General features: G+C 43.6%; 1 protein-coding gene across 1 annotated transcript in view; it reads right to left on the bottom strand.

Annotated features, from left to right (window-relative positions):
* Nucleotides 1-572: 572 nt before the first annotated feature.
* minar1 (membrane integral NOTCH2 associated receptor 1) overlaps nucleotides 573-18,366 on the bottom strand; it is a 40,253-nt gene continuing 22,459 nt past the window's right edge. The window contains exons 3-4 of the mRNA XM_052040694.1: nucleotides 11,467-11,694; nucleotides 573-3,823 (exon numbers count right to left, since the gene is read on the bottom strand). Coding sequence (XP_051896654.1) covers nucleotides 3,626-3,823; nucleotides 11,467-11,694 — 426 coding nt within the window. The 3' untranslated portion in view covers nucleotides 573-3,625. The remainder of the gene's footprint in view (nucleotides 3,824-11,466; nucleotides 11,695-18,366) is intronic.

Genomic DNA, 18,366 nt, shown 5'->3' with positions numbered 1-18,366 from the left:
AGGGTACTAGGCTGACCCACATTCCCCTTTTCCATGCTGGGTTGCAGGGTAACCTTGTGGGGTTATCCCCTGAGCCAGAAGTCTGTGGGAACCACCAGCACAATGGACATTCCCATCTGCTCCGGGCTCCCAGGTTTGCTCCACACACTTGTTTGAATCCTCAAGGCTGATGCTTGTTGCTGAGGGCAGGTGGAACGTTCACCCTGGCAAGTAATGGAACTCACGTTGATCTCAGCTGAGGGACAGTTGGGTGTGCAGGGTGCAGCTTCACCTGAGCCACACTGCCCCAGAGCACAGGTTTACCCAGGCCCATTCCCGGCCATGCTCAATTGTGCCAAAGTGCTGTTCATCTTTCTTGGAAGAGTTGGATCTTTCCAACCAGTGTAGAGTTTGAATTGGAATATAACTAATATTTCAGCGCATTGTCAGTTTAGCTATCCTAGAGCAACATGACTGGTGATAGAATTTCCTTCAAGTTTGCTTGACAGACTAATTTGCTCCTTTTATCAGCCTGTCACCTATTACTCTGATGTTTTGCACAGATAACATACAATTTCAGAGAGGCAGTTGGCATAATTTTATACACTTTAATGCCCAAAGTGATATTACATTCAGCTGTTTATTTTATGATTATATACAAAATTATTCATTTTAATTGTAATAGATCACAGTTTTCACATGTGGGATTGCAGGACCGAACACACTTTATAGTTCACAGCTAATGATCAATAATTATGACGTATGCATTTATTCTGTGTTTGCACATATTAAAGGGGCAATTTCACAAACCCCGTACTGATGACATGAAGTCTCCCTCTCCATGTCACGTTGATCCAGTCATAAATGAGATAGGACTCAGAACTGACGTATTTCAGGTGGGATGTCCAGGTGATAAAGGATGACTTTAGTCCTTGGGTCAAGAGGTTACCAAAGCTCTCCTGTCGGTCCCAACTCAGTTGTAGACTGACCGATGAAGAGTAATTGCCAGCTTTGGTCAGCTTGCCTTTTATCCTTGAAACTCATGATCACCAGGACAGTGCAAGTCGAACCAACTGGACTTGTTTCTTCTATTCAGTTATTCTTATATTCCTCAGGTTCTACGTTTCCATGGTCCTTTTGTTCTCATACTTCCTGCAGCAGATTCTGGAAATTCTAGTACTCTCCCCATAATTTTATGGCCAAATGGTGGATGTTGCCTGGACCAGTCAGTGGAAGTTAAGAGTACTGGCACGGACAAAATGTGGGAATGCTGGAGCAGCCCGAATGTAACCAATGGACTATCCTTCTGTCCTTAACTTTAATGGCAGGAGGAACGGACACACTTTGTTACAGTTGCCCCACCAGTTCTCCTCTGGTTGCTCCACCCATTCCAGGAAATAGAGTCATAGAGTCAAGTAGTCATGGGGAGATACAGCAGATACACAGGCCCTTCAGCCCATCAATCTGTGCCGACCATCAACCACCAATTTACACCAATCTTACACTAATAAACTTCTCCTAGATCCTGCCACTCTAGGGGTAAGTTACACTGGCCGAGTAACCTACCAATCTGCATGCCTTTGGGATGTGGGAGGGAACCAGAGCATCCAGAGGAAACCCATGCTGTCACAGGGAGATCGTGCAAACTCCACACAGGCAGCATCCGAGGCCAAGATTGAACCTGGGTTGCTTGCAGTGGCTCTACAAGCTCAGCCACTCTGCTGCTTGTCACCGTGGACCAGACTGCACCGAGGAACCAAAAGGCAGAGGCTGAAGCTGCTGAGGTCGCCGACCAGTGTCAGACCTGGTGCGGGGGTGGAGTCGCTGTTCAGTTTAAATCAGGATCCCCAACAGGAAGATCAAGTAAAAGCCCAGTTAAGTCATTTATTTGACATCCTTCTTTTTTAGTCATTTATTAGGGTTTTAATATGTTTTGATTTTACTCTTTATTAAACTTTCTATTAAAAAGATTATTTATAGCAATCATAGAGTCACACAGCACGGAAACAGGCCCTTTGGCCCAACTCATCCATGCCGACCAAGATGCCAATCTAAACTAGTCTCACTTGCCCGGCTTTTGGCCTATATCCCTCTAAGCCATAATATTTTTAACATATCTGTGAACTTGTTTAAAAACTGTTACAAAGCCCCGACATGTTGGCAGGAGACGAGGCTTTGCTCCGGCCTTGCTTCCAGTCTGAGGCTCTCGGGGCATCTAGGAGGGTGAGGAGGGATGGAGGGAGGGCGCGTGGCTTCGCTGCATCTCGCAGGAGCTCACCCTCGGGTGTGGAGGTCAGCTTGCCTGGTGCACTGCTCCCAAACCACGTGAGCACGGGTGGCATGGGACTGCAGCACACTGAATTCAGCCTATAATCTTCTATCATATAGTTTCCTTTTCCTTTTCCCCCTTAATTATTTTAATTTAGCCTTTCTCTCCATTTATTTGTTTTTATTTAATGTGTCTCTAATTCATTGGTTTTCATCCTTTCCGTTTTCACTTCACCTTTGCTTAAGTTTCATTGGTAACGGAAACAGAACCTTGGACCCAGCAGGTCTCGGGTTTGTCCAGGTACCAGCTACACTCCCAGGTACCAGCTACACTCCCAGGTACCAGCTACTCTCCCAGGTACAGCCACACTCCCAGGTACCTCAGGTGCCATAACAATCTGAAAGAGCAGGTAACAAGTCCTGTTTTATGTCCACCTCAACAAGTTCAGTATGTCTGGATATCGGGGGTGTATAACAAACAGTTCTGTTCCTTTGCAGCTATTACCAGTGGAATGTAATGGTCTGGCAAGAGGGAACACAATTTAATGGTTTTATTGTCAGATTAATTTCTCTCTGTGTGACAGGTCCACTGTTTTCACTAATGTGCACAAACTGGCCCCATGAAGTCTAACTCCATTAGCACTTAAACCAGGTGTGTCTGTGGTTGATGCACAGTTCTGGAAACCAAATAAATCCCGGCCTCATGCCCCATCATCATGGGAAGTGAGCTGCAGAGTGACTGCACTTTATTGTCCTTCAAGATCAGCCTGTGGAGAATGGTGGTTAGTCCACACTGAGGTTTGTAGGGGCTGCTCCCACCAGGGCAGGTCAACTCAACTCCCATCATCAGAAGAAATACCCAGAAAAGATAAATATGAAATATGGAGGCTCTGCTTCAATTCCTAACATTTGCAGAACAAGCAAAAGGCAGCCAAATACATTCTGCTTTAAATTCTGGTGCCAAATCATAACTGAGCTCAAACACTGCTATATGTCGCAGTTATCAGCACTTTGTTATTTTTCCAGTAACCTGTTTCACTTTCATCAGGTTCATTTTAACATCCCATAAACATTTTGACACTCAGCCTGCAGACTGGGTAACTCCTTCCAGCACAGTGCTGGCATACATTGTTTGATGGAGTCATCTGTCTGTATGTTTTCAGTAATTGAAGTAAAACACTGCACAGAGGAAGATTATGCAAACATTTTAACTTGTTGCTCACTGGTGAAGATTAAAACCTTAGGGTCTGATCCTGTGAACCCATTTATAGAGCACACAGAAGGTCAAAACAGTGATAAATATCAGTCCCAAATGCACGTACTGATCTGAGACTTTTGACATTTATTCAGACTCTTTGATACAAGTATTATAAAAGCATTAGGATTTCATAGTGCAAATTGGGACCACAATGACCAAAACCACAGTGCAGACTGCTGCTACAATTAAGGCAGCGATCTTACAGATTTTTGCCCTCCTGAATTCTGCCTCTTTCCGTTTCAGCAAGGAGTCGTATCCTGGGGTGTAAATATCCTCCATCCAGTATTCTAAGTTATTAGGATTCAAAGATTCTTGATTCTGTAAGGAGACAGAAAGTCCTCTTAATGTCATCTCCAGCTGACTGTACAAAGCAGAGAAGTTTGCCTCAAACAATAGCAACTCAATTCCACTAAATCCAAATGAAGATAAATCCTGATGGATTAATGGCAGTTATATTGTTTCTCTGGCGATGAGTCAGTAACCTCAGGACAATGGGAAGCAGGGGTAGAAGTGGCCTACTCCGGTATTCAGTCTTCTAACTTGCTCGCATTCCCCCTCCCTGCTTGTAGACATGCTTGTCATTTTCTCTGACTTCATTAACATAAAACAATCAGTTCCTTCCTTGACTGAGCAGCCATCACCCTCTTAGGAGACAATTCCAAGGATTTACAACCCCTGGCATGAAGAAATCTCTAAAAGCAAAAAATCAAAGCTGCTGGAATATAAATATAAAAAAATATAAGGAACAGGAGAAGGCCATTTGGCCCTATCAGCCTGATCAGAAAGGCTGTGGCTGACCCTGGGCCATTCCCCAGTACTATGCCCACATCCCTCCATTCCCCTATGTCCACATATCCATCGAGTGAAGTCGGTGACTGAGCAGCCACAGGTCCCAGGAGGTAGAGAATTCCGAAGGTTCACCACCCTCTGAGGGGAGAAATATCACCCCATCTCAGTCCTAGATTGCCTGCCCCTTGCTCTGAGACTGTCATGCCTAGTCCTAGTCTCACCAGTCAGGGGAGACACCCTCCCTGCATCCAGCCTGTCAAACCCTGTAAGAATTTTGTAAGATTCAATTAGATTATGTCTCATTGTTCTAAACTCTGGAGGATACAGGCCAAGGTAACTCAGTCTCTCCTCATTTGGCAGACCTGTCATCACTGGAACCAAACATGTCAATCTTTGCTGAGCTCCACCTACGGTAAGGGACAGAAACTGTATAAAACATCCAGCGTGGTTTCACCGAATTGCAGTAAATACTGTAATCTGAAAGGGAACAGAAAATGTTGGAGCTGCTCAGCAGATCAGGCAGCATCTCTGGAGAGAATGTGCCAGGTCCGTGGCCGTTCTGATGAAAGTTTCTGCTCATCTCCCTCCTGAACGGTTGACCCCCACGTTTGGAAACTACACCCCCCCAATTCTCGGCTCCTCAGCCAACAGTTCCTCAATATCACCCTGGCAACCCTCTCAGATTCTTGCTCATCTCAATGACACCATCTCGTTCATACTTGGCAAAGAGGTAGGTGGCAAATGGAGGTGAATAATTTCAGACAAGGGTAACATCTGGAATGCCCTCTTCTGAAAACGTGGTGGGATTGGATTTCACAGAATCATCTAAAGGGAGACAGGCTTGAAAAGAACTTAGATATCAGTGACCCCCGATTTACAGCTGTTTGTTTTACAGAAATTCGCCCTTACAGAATTCACAAATCGCTACATAATGACTACGTAAAACTTATGTGAGAAAAGTAATTAAACACAAAATTTATTTCTTTTCAACTCGCATTTCTTGGCACATGTGTAGGTAATATGGCTTTGCGTTACAGAAAATCGTGATACAGACCGCTTGCTAGGCATGCAACCCTCTCTTAACGTGGAGGTTGCCTCTACTGGAGAGAGGGATTACATCGGGGAAATGGGACAGACATAATGGGTGAATGGCCTCCCACATTACAGTCCTACAACACAGAAACAGGCCCTTCAGCCCATCTAGTCCATGCCAACTTGATCTTCTGCCTAGTCCCATCTACCTGCACCCGGACCATATCCCTCCAAACCCCTCCCATCCATGTACCTATCCAAATTTCTATTAAATGTTACAAATGAACCCGCATCCACCACTTCCTCTGGCAGCTCGTTCCACACTCGCACCACCCTCTGAGTGAAGAAGTTTCCCCTCAGATTCCCCTTAAATATTTTACCTTTCACCCTAAACCTATGACTTCTGGTTCTAGTCTCACCCAACCTAAGGGGAAAAAGCCTGGATGCATTCACCCCTCATAATTTTGTATACCTCTATAAGATCTCCCCTCATTTTCCTGCACTCCAGGGAATAAATTCCTAACTTATTCAACCTTTCCCTATAACTCAGGTACTCAAATCCCAGCAACATCCGTGTAAATTTTCTCTGTAGTCTTTCAAGCTTATTGATATCTTTCCTGTAGGTAAGTGACCAGAACTGCACACAATACTCCAAATTCGGCCTCACCAATGTCTTGTACAACTTCAGCATAACATCCCAGCTCCTGTACTCAGTGCCCTGATTTATGAAGGCTAATGTGCCAAAGTGCATTCTGTAAGATTCTAGGATTCAATTCAATAAATTCCGTTGATAATGAGTTTCATTTTCTCATTCGTATGAAGATCTCTTCAGCTGGAAATAAGAAGTATAAATTCCGTAAGATAGTTTTGTCAAGGAAGTGATGGTGAGCAATAACACCAAGCAAGGATGCTCACAGTAAAGGATACTGGTGGCTGAGGAATGGGAAGGTGGTCAGACTGAATGTATTCCTCAAATCCACCAGCAAGTCGCCCTCTGGAGACAGGGGTTGTGCTGGGGTGGTCGGATTTGATGACTTCATGCCAAATTCCATCTGGAGTTTAGAGTTGATTTTTTGAATCCTTTTGAAAATTGAGGCAGAGAGGGTAGAGGAGGTTTGGGAGGAGTGTTGTGTAAACTGGTGCTCACAAGAGTTGTGAAGGAAGGCAACTTTTGTAACTGCCAGCAATGTGAAACCAGCAGGAACTTGCCCTGACCAAGGGAGAGGAGACACAGGAACACGATTAATACAAAAAAAACTCATGTTCCATTGTGTAGGCCCGTCAATGAGTCGCACATTTTCCACTCCCATTCCTGGTCCATATACCTGCAGTGATCGCCTCCTCGACATGGGTCAGGCATTGTCAGCCCTGGGTGCCAGGAACTGCAACACTTTAAGAATTAACTCTGTTGTTTATAAACTTGTTTCAGAGTAGAGGGCACCAGAAAAAATGAGTACCCCTGTAGAAGATTCCAGAAGCTGTCTGCCTCTGTAGAGAAGGCCACTGTCAGAAATGCTGCTTACCACAATGTAAGTTATTTTATAATAAAGCACATATACTGTATTTTGTTAGCTTAAATTACCAGCTATCCTTCAGTACCTTACAGAGAGAGGCACTGGGACATGGTGTCAGGAATATGGTCAATGAAACTAGGAGTTTAAACACTATGCCTGAGTTGAAATGTGACACACCAGCTGGGATCCCTCCTAAATGCAATAATATGCAAACGTGCTTGGTGAGACAGCGAGCTGTGTGATTCAATTAAATAAATAAGATGGTCTGAGCTACCGGACTTCCAATTTGTCTACAGACTGGAGACAGTGAAGGAAGAGTTTGTGCTGTATTGACTACAGCCAATTAACCAGGACAGATGAAAGTTAACATGTACCTCATTGGTGTCACGGGAAGAGGATCGTACAATAAAACCCTCAAATGAGCTGCCAGGTAATGTTGCAGATCTATAAAACTCTGGTTAGCCCACACTTAGAGAATTGTGTTCAGTTTTGGTTGCCTCATTATAGGAAGGGTGTGGAAGCTTTAGAGAGGATGCAGAGGAGATCTACCAGGATGCTGCCTGGATTGGAGAGCATGTCTTATGAAGATAGGTTGAGCGAGCTAGGGCTTTTCTCTTTGGAGAGAAGGAGGATGAGAGGTGACCTGATAGAGGTGCACAAGATGATAAGAGGCATAGATCGAATGGACAGTCAGAGACTTTTTGCCAGGGTGGAAATGGCTAACATGAGGGGACATAATTTTAAAGTGATTGGAGGAAGGTATAGGGGGGATGTCAGAGATAAGTTATTTACACAGAGAGTGGTGGAGGCAGATACATAAAGGACATTTAAGAAACTGTTAGATAGGCACATGAGTGATAGAGAAATGGAGGGCTATATAGATCTTAGAACAGGATAAAATGTCAGCACAACAGCATGGGCCAAAGGGCCTGTACTGTGCTGTAATGTTCTATGTTCCATGTTCTAAATGAGACCCTGGAGAAGACATAAGGTGCATTTCACACACCCTGCATCCTGCCTAGAACTGAAAGAGTTGTTCATTACCTGTTCTTTATAAAGAATCAGGAGCAGGAGAAATCCTTTGACACTTTCTGGTAGCTGACCATTAGCAGATAAGTACAGGTTTGGAGATTTGAAGGATTTGCTCATCAGAGATGGATTGTTTGTGGAATTTGGGGGTCCAACCTGGGGGAAAAGCTACAGCACCAGACAGATTTGACTCTGGAAAAGTGCACATGGACCTGCAAAGTGTGGGAGGTATCCACAGCTAGGTGAAAAATGTCAGATGTCAAACCTAGGCTGTGAAGTGCAAGGCAAAAGGCAAAATGGGGAAAGGAGAGCCATGGTGCATAGTTGTTACCAATATTGGGATGGAGGAGTGGGTATCTTTGAGCTTCTGCTCTCCTTCCACCATTGACGTTGGTCTTTGTGCCTTCCCAATACACAGTTTCAAGGTTCTCAGTGCTGTTTCTTCTCCACTCTGAGCAAGGGATTCCCCAACGGTCAGTAGGAGTGTCGCAGGTTTTCAAGGGGGATTTGAGGACATTCTTGAATCTTTGCCTCTGCCCATCTGATAAGCTTTTCTCATGGCAGCGTTCAGAAGAGAGCCCCTGTTGCAGAAGTCTGGTGTCAGACAAGTTGTTGGCCTGTGTAAGGACACTGGTGTTGTTCTCATCTTTCCAGTGGATTTTGAGGTTTTTGCAGAGAAGCATGTGAGGTATCATTCCTGAGGTCCAAGTCTCAGACCTGTATAGGAGGGCAGGGATCATTGCTGCCCAGTCAACCATGAACAGTGTTTGAGATCTTGGTTTTCCATAGATAGCCAGAGGCTGCTTTGCCACACTGAAGCCAGTGGTAACTTTAATCATTGATGTTTGCCTTTGTGAAAGGTGGCTCCCTAGGTTTGGAAAATAGTCCATATTTTCCAGGGTGTCACCATAAACCTTTATTGTTGGCGTACAGTGTTGCATGACTGGGGCAGATCAGTAGAGGACCCTAACCAGAGAACAAATCGCAGATGTTGAGTGTAAGGTCTATCCACTCATATGCTTCAGATAACTTGAAGCTTGGCCTCCCAACGTGTGCAAACACAAGAAGCATTTGCATACTATAGCTCTACTACTGTGTTTAAGCTGGCCTTTGCATTGCTGTAGAGGTGATGTCGGTTGAACAGGTTCCCTTTAATCCTACAGATTAGCACAATTGCAGGAGGAAGTTGATTGGAGGTGAGGTGCAGCATTGCAGTGAGACAGGTTGAAAATAGTGTTGGGGTGATGATGCAGGCTTTGCTTGGCATTTATCTGCATCGAGATTTGTTCTGTTGTAGACCCACTAGTTAGGATCATGGCTTGCATGTGGCCTCCAAACATAAAATGGAGGCAAATTTTTGAAAGCAAACAAATTTGAGGAGGGTGTTCCACATTTGGTGAGTGTAAAGTTGGAAAAGGCTGTGTATAGTGGCTGGTGATGCTCCACACACTTTGCTTGGAGTTGTCACATGATGAAGATGATGACTATACATCCACGATTCATAGTGCAGCTCTTTGGTCAGTGGGAAACTGTTGAGGAGGACACTGCCGATGACTTTCCCTGTGGAGGCAGCAGGGAGACTCCTCTGGTTGCAAATTCATGACTGAAGTTGCTCAGTAGCTGTGAGCCAGAGTGGGCAAGGAGCAGGGACACATCTGTTGCCAGAGCACATCCATGTACAGAGCCAGATGTGTGACCAGAACACGCAAGTTCATACACAAAGCAGCTGAAGATAACTGGGCCTAGGACCTACAGTGATGTCCTGGGGCTGGGATGACTGATCTCCAAGAACAATAACTACTTTCCTTCAGCTGGGGGAGGTATTTCTGCTTTATGCCCATTGACAAGGGTATCAAAAGCAAATAACTGCACCTCACCTCTGGATTTCAGGGCCTTTGTCCACGTTGGAACTAAAACCGTGACAAGCTCTGGAGTCGAGGGATTCTGGCACAAAACTGAATTGAGCAGGGGTGGGGAGGTTATTGGTGAGTCAGTGGTTCTGGCAATACTTCCAATATTATACACAATCACAACCAGGCACACCATCAAACACGCCATCATCTGCCCAGTGTGGCCCTGGCAGTGGTGAAGTGGGGTGGCAGTGGGTTGGTGGGTTTTCAGCCTGCAGTGACCTGGGGTTTGTTGCTGTGACCCTAGGTCTCCAGTAACTATCAATAACCAAATTTAAATTTAAATTTTTATTTTTATTTACAGCGTGGTAACAGGCCCTTCCGGCCCAATGAGTCCGCGCCGCCCATTTTAAATCCCCAAATTAACCTACCTGTACATCTTTAGAGTGTGGGAGGAAACTGGAACACCCGCAGGAAACCCACGCAGACACGGGAGAACGCACAAACTCCTTACAGACAGCGACGGGAATCGAACCCCGATCGCTGGCACTGTAATGCTGTTGCACTAACCGCTACGCTACCAGAGACTGCCCTGGTTCCTTGATATATCAGTGGTGGGGAGCCTGAACTCTGCAGTCTAGAGTCTGTAATAGGTACTTGGCATCTGCTACTGATGTTCCCCGGCCCTTCTCTCTCCCCGGTGAGCTCCCCAACCAGGGACCACTTCATAAGTGTTACTTAAGATGAGCCTGAAAGATTGGCAGGGGCCAGCACTAGACCAGACTCAAAGCCTGTGTGACACCGCTGGACTGCCACCGAACTGAAATTCCCTGTGATTTAAATCATGGACAAGCAGGAAAAAGGTTGAATTATTTGAATTATACTGAAATGGATGGCAATGAGCAGAGATTTTCAGGTGGTTTTCAGCCGCATATGTTAACATAATAAATGCTTAGAACATCAATGAGCATTTTATTTTGAAACGTAATGTAACGTAATGTAAACGTAATGTTGGTTGGCTGAATGTGAGTTTTTTGGGCAAAAACATAAACTGCAAGCTTGCAAGGTCTGAGATCACTTGAGCTTTGCACAGGCTTGGGACAGTGAAGGGCAATGGGACTAATTGATAGCTCTTTCAATGGGACAAATGGATTGGATCATCAGCTACAAACAATGTCATTGCTGCAAGGAATCAGATGAATTTCTCAGTGGCTCCATTTTGTGAATAATTGTTACCTCTCTCTACATTTTCCCAGAGTAATTGATGTGAATGAGAGGTAGTTGAGACTGAATGAGAGTGAAGTCTGGATCATCCAATTAGCATTATTTTAAGAAGTGTGAATGAAAAATCTGCCAGTAGTTTGATAGTTTGCTGTTCAGTCTGGTCTTCACAGTCTGTCTGTAATTAACTTTATGTAATAAACCTAAAAATTGTTGTGGCCAAAACTTAAACAGAAACTTCCAGACTGACGTTGATAGATTTTTGTTAGGGAAGATTTTTAAAGTTACAGACACAAGGCGGATGGACGGAGACACAGATCATCCATTATGTAAGGGTGAACAAGCTCAACAGCCTCCTCCAAGTCTGATGTTCCTAGATTTGATGGACCTCTTTAAACCCAGTCCTACTAATCCTCTGCAGGCTGAGCCTGACTTCAGAAGAATTTAAAAGAAGCTTAAAGGGCAATAGCAGAATGAAGCCACTAACACTGGAGCTTACCTGGATTTCCAGAGTTGTTAACTTTACCTTTTCACTGGTGTTCCTGTTGTACTCCTCAATAGCCCATGATGGCTGAGGCTGCTTCTGCTCCAGGACCTCAGTCAGCCGGAGATCTGTGTACAGAGGGTTATTCTTCATGTGGGATTTCATGGAATTGGGGTACACATGAGGGCTGAAGACTTGTTCAATTAAAAGGGAATCTTTCCCGGGCTTTGATGGCCGATGTGATTGTGAGATGATGCAGTGACGATCTGCCTAGAAAAGAATTTAAAGGATTGAAGTCCAATGCAAAGAAAAGTCGTAGTGACTCAAATAAAAACAAGACCATGCCATAAGTAGAATATCTAATAGCCCCAAAAAGCTGAAGTGAGTTCCGTGGGGTCTTTGTTTCCAGACAATCAGGTGAAGGCCCAATGGAAGATTTGGACTGACTTCAGTTTCCCTGGGTGAAGGGTGAAAGATTTTAAGATTGTTACATTAAAGTCTTGAAAAGACATGTGGGTGTACAGAACTGCAGAATTCATTCTGAGCTACTTTACAAACTGTGTTCAACCAGAATCATTCAGTCTGTTGAAATTGGAAAAATAAATTGAGTTCATGATGCACATTATTGATGCAAATCGAGCAACAGGTTCAGGGCATGAAGGGGTGCACTGTGAGTTGTTGATGATCAACCAAAATTGGTGCACTATTTGCTTTGGAAATGTTGGGCAAAGATTATCTCTAACAAAAAAGAGCCTAATCACCTACCCCTGAGCTTCAATGGCATTACCTTCACCAAATCCCCTACCCTTTAACATCATTGACCAGAAACTCAGCTGGACTTGCCACATAAACACCATGGCTGCAAGAATAGGTCAGAGGCTGGGTAATAACATCTCCTAATACACCAAAGGGTTTTCAAAACCTACAAGTAAAGAGCATGATAGAATAGTCTCCACAAGCCTGGATGTGTGCAGTTCCAATAATACTCAAGAAGCTTGACACCATTCAGGACAAAGCAGCCTGCTTGACTGACATCCCATCGACCGTCCTAAATGTTCATTCCCTTCACTGCCTGCACACAGTGGCAGCATTATGTACCTTCCACAAAATGTCATGCAGTTACTTGCTTTGGCCACTCACAAACCCATGATCTCCACCACCAAGAAGGACGAGGACAGCAGATGTATGAGAACCTGTAGGCTCCTCTCCAAGACCCACACCTTTCTGACTTGGAAGTACATTGTCGTTCCTTCATCATCGCTGGTTCTAAATGTTGGCACTCCCAATCTGACAACTCTGTGGGAGGACCTTCACCAGAAGGACTGCAAGGGTTCAGGAAGGTGACTCAGCACCACCTCCTCAAGGACTGTTAGGGATGGGCAATAAATGCTGGCCTTGCCAGCGAGGCACACCATCTTGAATAAGGACAATTGCTTCTTGCCCTTGATCTTCCCTTTATTTTTAAGATTATGATGGATTATCAGATTAAATCCCAGTTAAATTTGCAACAGGAAGTTAACACTAATAATTTGCTACATCTTGACCACTCCATTGACGGAGTGATAGTTGTTAATGCAATGCCAATCAAGCTTTCTTATTGAGAAAAGGAACAATTTAAACTTGGATGCAATATTATTCTTACAAAGTTTAAGCACTTCTAATTTTAACAGGTTTACCCCCTTACTCTTACTCTCTCTCCTCTCCCTTAACCCAATCTTTCCTTTTTTCTCTATTCTCCTTTCTGTGTCTGATTTGAATCCCACTTGCCCTCGTACTTCATTGCATTAAATTTCTTTTCCATTGGTGAAGGAGATAGGCTGCTTTTCACTGAGTTTCCACGGCCCCTTGCTTGTAATCAGATCAAGTTTGTGTCACCCTGTATCACTGTTCAGTTTGAGTGGTTATCCCTTTCATAAATGCTGTGCCCATTGGAACCAGGGATGCTCAGGTACCAATCCAGTCCCAGGACTGATACTATTGGTTTGGAGTTCTGAATAATACTCTTGTGAACATGGTGACAATATAAAGAACAATCAGTACATCCATCAGTGTGCAGAAGCTTGGATGTAAGGAACAGCAACCTTGTATGACCTGGCAGTGTGTTAGTTTGTGCTTCACACCAGTTGTCACTATATGTGGCAATGAGTACATATTATCTCACGTGACATAGAAGGAGGCTGTTTGGCCCTTTCGAGTCTATGCTGTTAACTCATCCCACCAGGAAATCAGTTCCCCCACACCAGGCTAACAACATTGGCCAATGATTACTGGCCTTTCAGGAAATGAATACGTCTACAAAAGTAGAAAATGCTGGAAATACACAGCAGGCCAGACAGCATCTGTGGAGAGAGAAAGCGGATTACTGCTTTGAATCAAAGACCACAGAGCGAAAGGTCTGCATGTTTCCAGAGTTTTCTGGTTTTATTTCAGATTTTCAGCATTTCCAGTTTGTTGACTTTCATTTACTGGCCATTTCTTACAGCTGTATTTTTGTGTGTTATAATCTAAATTCAGAATCTGGGCTTTTTTCTCTGGCCGAGTTTGTTTGTAGACGAAAGGTCAACATGAATGTGGAGAGTCCACTTATCCCAAGGGTTACACTTCTGTGTAAGTGCAGCAAGAGCAGCCAATGAATGGCCTGTTCCGTGATCTGCTTCATTTCCATTGGCCAGGTACAGATTTAATGGTCCGTCTGTTTAGATAAAGAGTAATGGACCAATAATGAGACTACTTTGAGAGCTGGCAGAGACCTGATGGGCTGAATGGCCTCCTTCTATGTTATTAGAAAATAGGTAATATGGGGGTAAATCAATCCACCAGGGTTTAGGATATCTTCATCAGAATGTTCTTTTATGCAGTCTATTAATCTCACAGGTGTGGTGATCAGCATGAGCTATGCAAACAGTCTTCCTTAAGCATCTCATTCTGATGTTTGTATAAAAATGAGGCAATAGGTAATTATAAGTGGCACACAGTGCCAATTAAAATGAAGCAATAGCCAATCAATAAAAATGAGGTGATTCCATTCTATGGAATGGAGCTCTCAATTTGAAGTCTGAGGAACAATTCTTAGAACGTGTACAAGACCATGGATATCCGTAGATGGGTTTACTGACTTTCGATGAAACTTACACAATAGCCCATTACATGGTATATTAATGAGCAATTTGACACAATCTTAGTGTGTGCCTTACGTGTTCATAACTTAGGAACTGTGTGCTTGAACTACTAGCAACGAAAGGCAACTCCTATCTGGATGGCCCATATCCCACAGGCAGCCAGTCACTGCTTTGAAGTTGAACAGAAAAAGACTATTTCCAATGTAATTCTATCAGCCTCAAGGCTGATTTTTGTTTCATGATTCGAATCTGTCTCTAAAGTATTGTGAATGAGCGCCGATCTCACATGAATAGTAATGTCTTAATCACAAACAATTTTGCCGGCTTATATCATTTCAATAATTATTCTCAGTCGAAATGGGAAGAGTGAGAGAACATTTTTCAGTGACCATGACAAACTAAAATATACAGTCGAGGCAGTTACATTTTACAGTGTTGTGAGTCAATCAACAGTGTTTACCAGGACTAATGAGAGGGGCTGGGTAATGATTGGAAAATGAATGGAATGGCTCTACGCACGAGTGAGGGTACAGCTTATTGGGTGGAGGGATGGGTCTACAGGTGAGTGATGGGTTCAGGAATGGATGTACGGATGGATCTATGGTTGAGTGATTAGGGAGCTCACTAGTGTCGGGATTTGTAGAGGTGGTCTGGTGTGGTATGTGTGCATGGGCATCATTCTCAGGTACCTGTTGCGCTGTAGAGCAGAGATTTCCAGGATTGCCAGCACCAATCTGAGGTGGTCACCGAGAAGCCAGAGTGACAGGTGGAGGTCTTGTCCAGTGTTTCTACCTTACATGATGAGTTTATATAATTTACCTTTTGATGCCATGTGTAACCAGCACATGGCATCAAATAGCACAAAACCCACCAAAGCAAACGGATAATTATTTTTGCATGATTAGCTAAGCCAGCTGGTGAACGATTATCCCTTCTTTCAAGAAAAGCCTCAGAATTTAACAGCTCGCTGGCCGACTGGTAGAGCATTGATGGAACGTTTTCAACAACGCAACATTCCTCAAAAAACGTCAGGATGTCAAATGTTCCCTTAACCTCTGCATTAAGAAAAATAATTTCACTTCACCTGCTCTCTCCATGTAACTGACATCCTCATCCTGGTAAAATTCTGGTAAATCTCCTCTGCTTCCGAAACCCTCCTAAAGCATCGTGCCCACAATTGGACAAAATGTAGTCAGTGGTTTATTAAGGAATCCCAATATTGAATCCTAAAAATTTGTTTTCTCACTGCATGCCTCTAAATTAAGTCAGTGACTAGAGATCCCGTCTGCTTATCAAAAGCTTCATAAGCTTCTATCACCTTCAAGTCTTGATTGTGTACACCTCCAGGATGCTCTGCTCCTCTAGATGTATAAAATTGTAGTACTTAATTTATGTTTTCCACTCAAATTCTTTCCTCCAACGCACATCACTTCTTTGTACAATATTACGCTTCCAATTTAGTACAAGGCTGATGTGGTAATGGGTCAGTGATTGGAAACGTAACTTTCTAACTCAGATTAGGAGCATTATGGAGCCAAGCTGATATTTGGTGGCAATTATCATTGAAGGTCACGATAGCTCGGAAAGCAGCTCTGTGAATTCTGCTGGCTAGCTGTCTTAGCCTCATATTAAACAGAAGCTTAGTTTTGCACAATGTGTGTTGGAAGAATTAATTTGAGTAGAAGATATAGATTAAATATTACAATTTTAAATGTCTAGACAACCAGAGTGTCCTGGAGTTGTACACAATCAAGACCTTGAAGGTGGTGGAAGCTGATGAAGCTTTCAAAAAGCAGAGGGGATCTTCAGTTAGTGACTTTAGTTAGGGGCATGCAGTGAGAAAGCAAATAAGTTATGGAATTCCTTAATAAACCAATGACTACATTTTGTCCAATTCAGGTCACAATACTTTAGGAGGGTTTTGGAAGCAGAGGAGATTTACCAGAATTTTACCAGGATAAGAATGTCAATTGCATGGAGAGACCAGGTGAAATGAGATTATTTTTTCTTAAAGCAGAAGTTAAGGAAACATTAGATAGAGAACTGTTTTCATTGGTTGGAGGGTCAATAATAAAGGGTCCTAGTTCTGAGATTCTATGAACCAGGGAATGAAGAAGAGAATTTCTTTTTTTTTACTTACAGCGTGGTAACAGGCCCTTCCGGCCCAACGAGTCCGCGCCGCCCATTTTAAACCCAAATTAAGCTACCCGTACATCTTTGCAATGTGGGGGGAGACCGGAGCACCCAGAGGAAACCCACACGGGAGAACGTACAAACTCCTTACAGACAGTGATGGGAATTGAAACCCGATTGCTGGTGCTGTAATAGTGTTGCGCTAACCGCTACGCTACCATGCCGCCCTATTCATTGCAGTGCAGATTGTTTTTGTCGGGAATGCATTGCCTAAAAGAGTGGAGGCTGCAGAATAGAAGTAACTTTTGAAAGAAAGTTTGATATATACAGTACGTGTAAAAGATGGAATTGCCAGAGCTATGGGCAACAGCAGGGGAGTGGGACAAGTTGTACAGCCCTTACACTGAGTCAGTGCAGGCACTTTGAAAATGCATCACTTCACATTTTTCCGCCTTCAATTTCATCTGCCATCTGTCTGTCAATTCACCAGTGTGTTTATATTCTCCTCAAACCTGCTCTTGTTTTTCTGTCTGGTGCATTATTGTGTCATCTTCAAACTCCTGCTTTTGCCATTAATATTGATGAGAAGACCAGTGACGTGAACACCAATCCCAGAAATACTTCTCTGCAGTCAGAGAAAACAACTGCTTACTACTCCTCTGCTTTCTGCCGATCCGTCATTCACAGTGCCCCTTTCAATCCACTGACTTCAATTTTGCTGACTTCATCAGATGTCTTATTGAAGTTCATACACACAAAAAATCTTACTAACCTCGTCAACCCTCTCCATTAATTCATCAAGTAACTCACTCAAGTTTGTCAGATGCAATTTGTGTTCAATAAATCTCTGCTTGTTGTCAGTTATTAATCCATGCTACTACAAATCACAATTAATTTAGTTTCAGATTATGAGCACTAAAACTTTCCCCACCACTACTCAAAGATCAAATTCACCTTATTCATCTCTTTTTTTTCGACAGAAGTGTAATACTTGCAAAATTCCTTGGAAAGATAACCAGGACACTGTAGCCAGAACCTCTGCTGTTTCTCACTTCCCTCCCTCAATAATCCCATCCACATTGGGTAACTTCTTCTTGAAGGACTGCCCACCTTTTAAATATTTCCTCTTTATTGTTGCCTCTGCAAAATTTTTTTTTGTTGTGACATAAAGACAAAAGCAATACAAAAGCCATTCAGCCTCTCAAATCTGCCAGGCATTCAATAAGATCGGGTCTATTCCATTAGTTACATTACCCAACGGTGTGGAAAATGTGGAATATTGCCCAGAGATATCCAGTTCACAAAAAGCAGGATAAATCCAATCTGAGAGACACAAGAGACCGCAGATGCTGGAATCTGCAGTAACAAACAATCTGCTGGAGGAACTCATTGGGTTAAGCAGTATCTGTGGGAGGAAAGGAATTGTCGATGTTTCAGGTCGAAACCCTGCATCAGGACTCAATCTAATCTGGCTGATTACCACCCAATCAGCCAACTCTCAGTGACGGAAGGTGACATTGACAATGCTAATAAATGGAATTTACTCACCATAACTGCTCACTGATGCACAGGTTGGGCTTCACACAGCACCAGGTCTTACCACAGCCTTGGTCCCAAAAGAGCTGAGTTCTGGAGGTGAGGTGAGAGCAACTGCCCTTGACCTCAGGGCAACGGTTGACTTCATGTGCAT

The sequence above is a fragment of the Pristis pectinata genome, chromosome 28, assembly GCF_009764475.1.
Source record: "Pristis pectinata isolate sPriPec2 chromosome 28, sPriPec2.1.pri, whole genome shotgun sequence".
Lineage (NCBI taxonomy): Eukaryota > Metazoa > Chordata > Chondrichthyes > Rhinopristiformes > Pristidae > Pristis > Pristis pectinata.
Note: the sequence above shows the minus strand (reverse complement) of the source record. Positions and strands in the feature narration are given on the sequence as shown.